The following is a 10,497-nucleotide window of genomic DNA, read 5'->3' on the forward strand; positions in this document are numbered from 1 at the left end:
GCTACTGACCTCTACATTTGCCTTACCTTGTAAACTTTTTTCATATTAGTATTTTCTACTTTGGAATACCTTCTCCCCTCTTCTATTAAATAACACAAGTAAAATGCAGAAGGTTATAAAGTAAAAAGTTTTTTACCTTTTTCCCAAGCTACGTGTCCAGTCCTACCCCCCGCCCCCCCCCACACACACACTTTTTCATATGCATGTATGCTCATATACAAATGTATAGTTCTGGTATTTTCAACATAAATTTAATCATTTTTGTACACATTGTTTAGCAGTTTGCTTTTTTTACATAACAATATATATGCTTTAGATCTTTGTCCATGTCTGAACATATAAAGTTATTTCATCCTTTCTACATTGCTGCATGGAATTCCATGGTATGGATGTATCATAATGTATTTAGCCATTCCTTTAATGATGGGCATTAATAATGATGATAATAATGAAAATTTTGTTGTTATAAATAGGGCAGTAATGTGCATCCTTGGACATACCTCTTCTTGTACATGTACATGTATGTCCAAATACTGCTAGACATGGAATTGCTGACCCAAATTATGTGCGTACTTTGATAGATGCCACCAAATACCCACAAAAAATACAGTACCAATTTACACATTCACCAACAGTGTAGAAGGGAGCTCATTTCTCTGCATATCCTTACTATGAATATCATTGGATAGTATCAGTATTTTAAAATTTGGACATCTGGTGGATGGACAGTGATGGCTCATTATTGCTGCATTATATTTCAGGTATTCAGTAATATTTCTTGAATTGAGTTTATTTTTCCTCACATAGGTTGGCATCACTAAGGTGTTTGCTGAAGTTCTACCTTCCCACAAGGTTGCTAAGGTGAAGCAACTTCAAGAGGAGGGGAAACAGGTAGCAATGGTTGGAGATGGAATCAATGACTCCCCAGCTCTGGCGATGGCTAATGTTGGAATTGCCATCGGCACAGGCACAGATGTAGCTATTGAAGCAGCCGATGTGGTTTTGATAAGGGTAAGTCCTGTAGCCTGAACTCTGAGGACTGTGAGACTGCTCTACGTGGTCTGGGGTAATGTTGTAAAATATACTGAGCTCGATGATTCTGTTCTAATTCCCATGCTCCCAGCCATTGAGACTGGGAACATATGAGGTGGGAGAATGAGAAGTCTTACTAATTAGTTCCAGACTTTCTCAATCCAGTGAAACATATAAGAATAACAAGCTACTAAAGTGAATAATATTTGGGAACATACTTATAATTATCTTCAACAAATACTTAACAAAGGTTATTTTAATAGGATTTAATCCCTGTACCAGCATAAAACCTTAAAAGTGTTTTCAGAACCCTAAGAAAAATTCCTGAAAAACATCTTCCAAGGCTGACTCAAATATCTGAGGTTTCTAGTTAATTCACATGTTACCCTAAGGTACATATTGTCTTCAATATACACAGTATCAAATGTAAAAATTGCCAGGTAAGTTAGAGTCTCTCATTAATATCACAAATATTTCTGTTCTCAGAATGATCTTCTGGATGTAGTGGCAAGTATTGACTTATCAAGGAAGACAGTCAAGAGGATTTGGATAAATTTTGTCTTTGCTCTAATTTATAACCTGGTTGGAATTCCTATAGCTGCTGGTATGTGATTGTTAACTAGTATTGCTTTTTCCTCTGAAGTCATTAGAGATCTATTAATGTTGGAAGTTTTAGTCTTCTTATTATTAGCTACGAGCTCAGTTTTTGTATGTAGCCTGCTATCGTGCTGCAAGGTAATATTAAATCAACAATTTTCATGTTCAACATGTTCATTACAATCTAGAATGGATAAGCATTCTGATAGGTTTATTTTATATTTTCCTCCAACTTTACATTTTAAAAATTTCAAACCTGCATAGACGAGGAAAAAGGATGCAATGAAAACCTGTATTCCCTTCAACTAAAACAATTATTATTTTTTAAACTTCATTAAAGTTATTAGGGTGACATTGGTTAATAAAAATATATAGGTTTTGGGCCGCCCGAGTGATGCATTGGTTAAGAGTTGGCTTGGGACTCCAGCTCTGAGCAGCAGGGTCCTGGTTCGGATCCCACATGAGGATCAGTGATGCTGCGCCTTCTACAGCTAAGATGCTGAACAACAGCTCAATCTGGAGCTGGGCTGCCGTGAGTTGCTGGTGACGGCATAGGCTGCAGCCCCTGCTCTAGTGGACTGCTGTGAGCTCTCATGAGTGGCTGGCAGCTGGCGTGAGCTGCCGTGAGCTGCCGTGAGGAGCCGTCCAATGGCCAGCAAGCAACTGCCTCACCCGAGAAGAGCGCAATGATAATACCAGCATGGGCCAGGGAAGCAACATCCTCCATAACTAGACTGAAGAACAAAAGGACAGCAACTTGTCTGTTTCCCTTCCCCGATTCCCCAATAAAATCTTTATATATATATATATATATATATATGTTTCTATAATACATCATCTGATTATTGCATTGTGTTTTCATCAATTAATATTTTGCTACATTGCTTTATCTCTATATATACTCTCATATATATATATATATATATATACATTTATTTATTTATTTATTTTAATTAGGGAATTGGGGGAGGGGAACAGCGTTGGGGAATCAGGAAAGGGGAACAGACAAGCTGATGTCCCCCCATTCCTCAGTCCAGTTGTGGAAGACGTCGCCCCACCGGCCCATGTTGGTATCATCACTGCCCTCCTCCCGGGTGAGGCAGTCGCTCGCTGGCCATTGGACGGCTCCTCATGGCAGCTCATGAAAGCACATACCAGCTGTCAGCCAGCCCCACTGCAGCCTGTGCCACCACCGGCTACTCGCAGCAGCCCAGCTCCAGGTCGAGCTGTCGCTCACCATCCCAGCTGCAGAGGGCGCAGCATCACCAACCCCCACATGGGATCTGAACCGGGACCCTGCTGCTCAGAACTGGCGTCCCAAGCCAACTCCTAACCAACACACCACTTGGCCAGCCCCACATATATGTTCATTTACTTATTCATTTATTTTGCTGAACAGAACAAATTTACCTTTAATTTCGCTACATAAACACAACTGCTGTTAGCATTTTAGTATATTTCGTTCTGGTATTTTTTACCCTGCACCAGTTTTTGTCTTGTTACATAGTTGTAATTATAGCATATAGAGAATTTTCTGCTCTTCACATAATGTTATAATAGCCCACAGACTTTTTGTTTTAAAGTTTGAGGACCAGATGAGAGAAAGATATTGAATGAAGTTGTATGACCCCCCAAAACAAAAAGCAATTTGGAATTGTTTAATAAGCATCTGACAATCTCCTGTGCCTAGGGGCTTGGTAGGAGTTCGTAATTACAAAAGAGAAATGGTTGTCACTTTCTTCTTGTTCTCTCTGGTTTGAGAACCAAATAAACACATAAAAAGACATGAGAGCATTTACAAAATTGTTGATAAACGCACAAATACTGAGAGGACAAAGAGTAAAAGAGCAATCAAAGGCCAGAGAGATTAATTCATGGAGCAAGTGATTTTTTAAAAATATATGTAAGTAATATATGATCACAAGTAATATATGACCACTGTAGAAAAAGTAGAAAATGAAGAAATAAATAAAAAATTTAAAAAAATAATAAATCTGTCTCATACCTATCATATGAGCAAATATGAAAATGTCTGTCAAAACCAAGTGTGCGTGAGTTTGTAAAACATGAACTCTCATGCTCTGTTGATGGGATTGTGATCTGGTATAGCCACTTTTGAAGAGCAACTGAGGAATCTCCACCTAAAGTTGAAGGTGTGTCCATGTTGTAACAGCAGCGTCACTTCTAACTATGTACCCAAGAGTAATTATCTGACACATGCCCAGGGAGACAGGCACAGGAATGTTCACAGCAGCACTCTGTTGGTGAAAATTGGCCGCTGCATAAATCTCCACCAACAGGAGGATAAATTGCTGAATAAATACCAAATGAGGAAATGATTTATATAAATGTATTAGAGACACATTGGTGGCCTGTTTCATCCTATCTGCTGCAACTAATCCAAACTTGTTTCCTAGGAGTGTTTATGCCCATTGGTTTGGTTTTGCAGCCCTGGATGGGATCCGCTGCAATGGCTGCTTCATCTGTTTCAGTAGTACTTTCTTCTCTCTTGCTTAAACTGTAAGTATGATGGTTTGCTCATGTTCGTATTTTATATTCCTTTTATCATCCACAGTCAGTCTTTGTAGGATTTGTTCTTGTATCAATCAATGATAAGCCCAACTGTCTTAATGAATGTTAGCTAGGCCCCTCCCCCAATTAAAAAAGTGTTAGCTATGTAATTATTATCTTATGCAGTCTATACATAGCAAGCACAAGCACAGAGGAGTAAAATTGAGTACATTGACTCTGAGAGGTAGGATTTCAGATCATGTGACTCTACACAGTTCCTTTTGAGCTACTTTCCCAGCAGGGGCCACCTTTGTACATTTCATACCAGGCAAATCTCTTTTCGTTTTTGAATGTGACAAGCATCTAATTCACATTTGGTTATTTCACACTAGTGTACTTTTGCCTGTGCTCAGTTATAGGAAACCAACTTATGAGAATTACGAACTGCTTGCCCGAAGCCAGATGGGACAGAAAAGTCCTTCAGAAATCAGCATTCATGTTGGAATAGATGACACCTCAAGAAATTCTCCTAAACTAGGTTTGCTGGACCGGATTGTTAATTACAGCAGAGCCTCCATAAACTCACTACTGTCTGATAAACGATCCCTAAACAGCGTCGGTACCAGTGAACCTGACAAGCACTCACTCCTGGTGGGAGACTGCAGGGAAGATGACGACACTGCATTGTAACAAGCCACCGAGTGTGGCTAGCTCATCTTGTTATGCATTGACACGACATTCACCTTAGCTTTTCAAAATAATGTGGAAGGACTTTGTGTTGGTCTCATGCTTTTATGTTAGGGATTCTAGTTGAATTACATTTGCCTAATGGCAAAAATACCTTTTTCAGGGCATCAACTCTGAACCTAGCTTTATTTAAAATTAATTTCCAGTAGTTTTTGTTTTCACTAGTAATAGATTTAGGCCAGTGAGTTTTCCAACAAGCACTATGACTGAAGATTGCTGAACAGCTGCTAAAGTGATAGATGATTTCTTATTTGACAAAAAAAAGCTCAAGAGAAGGATAATTAAAAATTTGAAGATTTGAGAGCATGATCTTGAGATTCTTGAGGCCTTACCCCTGCCAGATTGGGGAACAGTGGCTTTCAAACCACTGTATAAAGCATCTAGTTTTAGAAGGAAAACAGTAGAAACTAATGTTTAAAAATAGATGTGCCTTATTTATTACAGGCTTTCTTCCCCCTTATTCTCTCTGCATATTTGTCTTTGCACTTGCGATCTTAGATGCCCCAGTATGTTTTCTTTTGTATCTTCTTTTGAGTGAGATAAGTGTAAGTGGTTTTTTATTGATAAAAATAACTGACAATTTTTCCAATATCTTGTTCCTTTCTTCATCTTGTAGTTCAAAAGACCTTAAAGGTCTATAGGGTTCCCTGCCTCCAATCTTTCCATTGTTATAAATAGCATATCAGATTCTTCCTTCAGGGACTCTCTAGCTTGGTGTAAGCTTTCTATTCACTCCTGCTGAGTCCAGTTCTAAGTTGTTAGTGTTGCCTATCAGCCTCAGTCCAGAAACTGAAGATTTTGAGCCTCTTCCACAATTGATTTTTTTTAAGATCAAAGATTTTTTTAAAAACCATCTTTAACATATACCAATCATATAAAATTACCTGGATTCACTACATTTGTCCTTTTATGGAGCAAATACAAGATGTTATCTGGTATATATAATTTAATAGATTATAATTTTCTTTTAGATAACCTCTCAAAATGACTTTAAAATAATGCTATTACACAAAGCTGCTTTTACCAAAAATAAAATGAATTGTAATACAGAAATGAGAATTTTCCTAGGTTGTGATACCTTTCAGCCAAATCAATACTTTTCTCTAGTTTAAAACATTTGTAATTGCTAGTTAGTGTGGTTGGCAAGTTCAGGGGCTTGTTCTCATTGTCATATAAACATAGACATTTCCCTCTGTGTGCCTGGGAGGTACACTGGCCAGATATCTGGTACTTGTGTCACTATTTAAGTTTCCTTGTTAATTGTAAGATGGATTTCATATGTAGAATATGTAAGTGAAGAGAACTCATAAATGAATTTCTAATAGTTTGTTTCTATTGCCATATGTAAAGCTGCTAGCACAATGCCTAGCATATAGGGTTTGTATTCAGTAAGTGTTAGTTATTTTCTCTACTTGAGTAATATTATAAATCATTTTTATAGGGCAGAGTCTAAAATCAGGTGAGAGTAGGGGGTGGGTTTCTTCCCATCCTACTTCCTCTGTTATCCTTTCAGACACACACACACAAAAAGTTTACAACATTATTCCATGCTGTCTTTTCAGATTTGGAAAAGATCTCATTTTTAATCTCAGCTATGTTAAAGAGAGAATGGAAACTTTTGATGAAGGTGCTATTAATCTAGAAAGGCAAACCCATTTTAATGAAATGTGAATGAGTTTGTGTGTCTATGCTGTCCCTTCCTCCCTCCCTCCCTTCTCCTTCCCTCCCTCTTTCTCTTTGTGAATCACTTGAACAAAGCCAGTTACTACTTTTATTATTACATGTGGGTTTGAGTTGTCCTTCTGGCCCCCACATGCCAAGGGACCCATATGTCATAGGTAGCTAGAAGAGCAGCTTATGGTCTGGGAAAAATCAAGGATATAACTTCAGCCCTTACTACCAGAACAGAAAACATGGTGTTTAAAAGGAATCCTGCTTTAAACATCTGTAGCCAACTTTGAATTCTCCACCACAAGTCTTTTGCGATTCTAAACTCCCATTAGCTTCATAAAGTATCTGTAGTCACAGGAGACAATGGAGGGGATCAAAAACATTTCTTTCAGTTAGACATTAGCTGTAAGTAACTAGTTACTACTGAGAACAAATCTTATAAATGTGTATGTGTGTATATCTGTCTATTCATGCACATACATAGATACACACACAATTATGAACACACATATTAACTTATAGAAGGAAAATAGATTTACAGTAGTCCCCCCTTATCTGCAGGGGATACGTTTCAAGTTCCCCATTGGATGCCTGAAACCACGTACAGTACCAAACCCCAAAACGATTGTTTTTTCCCTATACATACATACCCTTTCACTTAATGGAAGCACTTATGGTTTCTCTTTGGGATAACCAAATTGTCAGCATCACTACTCTTGTGCTTTGGGGCCATTATTAAGTAAAATAAGGGTTACTTGAACACAAGCACTTTGATACCTCGACAGTCAATCTGATAACCAAGATGGCTACTAAGTGACTAATGGGTGGGGAGCATATACAGCATGGATACGCTGGCCAAAGGAGTGATTCATGTCCTGGGTGGGACAGAGCAGGACAGTGTGAGATTACATCACAATACCCAGAATGGCACACAGCTTAAAACTTAAGAATTGTCTGTTTCTGGAATTTTCCATTTAATATTTTTAGACCATGGTTGACTGTGGGTAACTGAAAGGGGAAAGCAAAACCATGGGGTGGGGGTGGGGGGACACTACTGTATATTTGAATTTTATATTTGAATATTTGAAGTTTTTTATTTGTTGTTCCTTTATCACTCTTCTGTATTCACTCAGAAACCATGCCCTCAGTCTGAAGATAACAAAGACATTTTGATATCCAGTGCGGGTTCAGACTCAGCTATGGGGCACCTTTTATCTTAAATATCCAAAGATGCCTTCTGAATTTCAAAGGTCGAAACACAACTAGAGTATTTAGTGTTGTAGTCTAATATAATATGAATGTCATTTGTGAAAATAGAAATGTTATTTTTCCTAGTTTAGTATCAAAACTTTAGAGTGTTATATTTAATGCCTTGTGAACAAATAATTTTATATTGTGCTTTAACTTTTTAAAAGTTATTCTTTTTTCAGATGTATTCTTTGTTTAGAATGCTAAAATAGCACTGTAGACGAGATGTTTCAAAAAATTTAAGCGTGCATATCTTTTATGTACACAGCTTCAAATCAAGAATGTATGTTCTTCGAGATTTTTTTCCATTATTTGTGGATCTTGCTTTAAAATTATTTTTCTTAATATTTATTTTACTCTATTTTGTTATTTTCTTTGGGCGAGGCATCTGGTTACTGGTTATTTTAATAAGAATAAAAACATTCCCAGAATCACTCCCTTTGGATTTTGTTTGTTTAGTTCTTACTTTTCTATATTTAAAAATATTATTTTACCAATATAAAAATATAGATTCATACCAAATTATTAGCTGTTTTTACACTAACGTTCTGTACTCCCTACGAAAGTTCATCTGGTATGAGTGACCAGATAAAGCATACAAGCAACAATTCTTGTTCTTCAACTAAAAGAGCTTCTGTAATGGCATCAATAATGAATGCCTTTTGTAGCCAAAACCAGGCGTCTCAACCGTATGTTTTCAGTTAAAGAAATGTTTAACTAAACATTGGTAAGCATTGATTGTTTGCTACCCAGAACAGCGGTGGGCGATGTTGTGCAATAATCATCTACTATAGTCAAGATATTCTCCATTGTTTCTCCATGAGCATGTAATTGATTGTATTTTGATCTGCCAAGGATGTGCCTTCAACTTTATAATTATAGTATTGTAAAAAAAAAAGTGTTGTTTCAGTATCTTGTTTGTTAAATCATCCAGCTCCTCTACCAGCAGTTACAAACTACCCTGTGTTTTTAGTTTTGGGGTGTGTGTGTGTGTGTGTTTTGTTTGGTTTTTTTTCTTTCTGACTGTTAATGATGGGGGACGATTAGAGGCAGCCCTATGCATTCACTAAGAATGGGAGAGAAGACACCTATTTTCCTTCTTACTCCACTTGCTGTATCATTTAATGAGGTTGAGAAACAAAGGAATATAATTGTCCTCTTTTTCTTTGTCATCTCATACATTCTTCTTTTAAGATTTTTATTAAAAATATAACTAACTTATAATATTATGTTAGTTTCAGGTGTATACACCATATTGATTCAACATTTATATACCTAGAGAAGTGATCACCATGATAAGTCCAGCAACCATCTGACAGTGCACCAAGCTATCACAATATTATTGACTATATTCCCTGTGCTCTATATTACATCCCCATGACTTATTTGTTTTATACCTGGAAATTTGAACCACTTATTCCCCTTCACCATTCCCCCGCTTTTTTAATTTTTCAATTACAGTTGACGTTTAATATTATTTTATATAAATTTCAGACATACAGCTCAGTGGTTAGACATTTGTATAATTTAAGAAGTGATCATTATACAGTTATTACCATATCACTGATTATATTATTCCCTGTGCTTTATTTTACATCCCCATGATTATTTTGTAACTACCAATTTGTACTTCTTTACCTCCACATTTTTCATCCTGTCCCCGCCCCCTTCCCATCTATCACCCCAAGAAATCTAGTACCCATCTAACACCATACATAGTTATTACAATATTATTGACTATATTCCTTATGCTATACCCTACATCCCCTTGAGTACTTTGTAACAACTAATTTGTACTTCTTAATCCCTTCTCCTTTTTCATTCACCCCCAAACCCCCTCACATCTGGCAATCATCAAAATGTTCTCTGTATCTATGACTTGGTTTTTGTTTTGTTTGTTTATTTTGTTCTTTAGATTGCACATATAAGCGAAATCACATCACATCTGTATTTCTCTGTTTTACACCACTCAGCACAATATCCTTCAGGTCCATCCATGCCGCTGGAGATGGCAAGAAACATTTCCTTCCATGACTGAGCAATATGCCATTGTATATATGTACCACCTCCTCTTTATCCATTCTTCCATTGATGGACACCCAGGCTGCCTCCACATCTTGGCTATTGTAAACAATGCTGTAATGAACATATGGATGTACACAACCCTGTGAAGTAGCGTTTTGGGTTTCTTTGGAACCCCAAAGTAAATCCCCAAAGTGGGGTCCTTCTTTGTCTCTTGTTACAGCCTTTGGTTTAAAGTCTATTTTGTCTGGTATAAATTTTGCTACCCCAGCTTATTTTGTTTGTTTTGATTTCCATTTTCATGAAATTATCTTTTTCCAGGCCTTTACTTTCCATCTGTGTGTGTCTTTCAATCTGAAGTGAGTCACTTGTAGGCAGCATATGTAAGGGTCTTGTTCTCTTTTCAGTTCAGCCCTTCTGTGTCTTTTGAATGGAGCATTTAACCCATTTACAGTGAAAGTAATCATTGATATGTATCTAATGCCATTTTATTATTCATAATTTTGATCTTCCCCCCATCTTAAAGAACTCTGTCTAACATTTCCTTGCAATACTCTCCTGGTGATGATGAACTCCTTCAGCTTTTTCTTGTCTGGGAAGCTCTTATCTGTCCTTCAATTCTAAATGATAGCCTTGTTGGGTAGAGTAATCTTGGTTGTAGCTCCTTGC

The 10,497-nt window shown here is 37.1% G+C and overlaps 1 protein-coding gene across 3 annotated transcripts in view; it reads left to right on the forward strand.

The window, feature by feature from the left end:
• ATP7A (ATPase copper transporting alpha) overlaps nucleotides 1-7,332 on the forward strand; it is a 137,243-nt gene extending 129,911 nt beyond the window's left edge. For all 3 annotated transcript variants that reach the window (XM_019648195.1, XM_019648198.1, XM_019648197.1), the window contains 4 exons: nucleotides 808-1,011; nucleotides 1,519-1,636; nucleotides 4,047-4,149; nucleotides 4,554-7,332. In XM_019648195.1, coding sequence (XP_019503740.1) covers nucleotides 808-1,011; nucleotides 1,519-1,636; nucleotides 4,047-4,149; nucleotides 4,554-4,830 — 702 coding nt within the window. In that variant the 3' untranslated portion in view covers nucleotides 4,831-7,332. The remainder of the gene's footprint in view (nucleotides 1-807; nucleotides 1,012-1,518; nucleotides 1,637-4,046; nucleotides 4,150-4,553) is intronic.
• The last annotated feature ends 3,165 nt before the right edge of the window (nucleotides 7,333-10,497 follow it).

Source organism: Hipposideros armiger, unplaced genomic scaffold (assembly GCF_001890085.2).
Source record: "Hipposideros armiger isolate ML-2016 unplaced genomic scaffold, ASM189008v1 scaffold_121, whole genome shotgun sequence".
Lineage (NCBI taxonomy): Eukaryota > Metazoa > Chordata > Mammalia > Chiroptera > Hipposideridae > Hipposideros > Hipposideros armiger.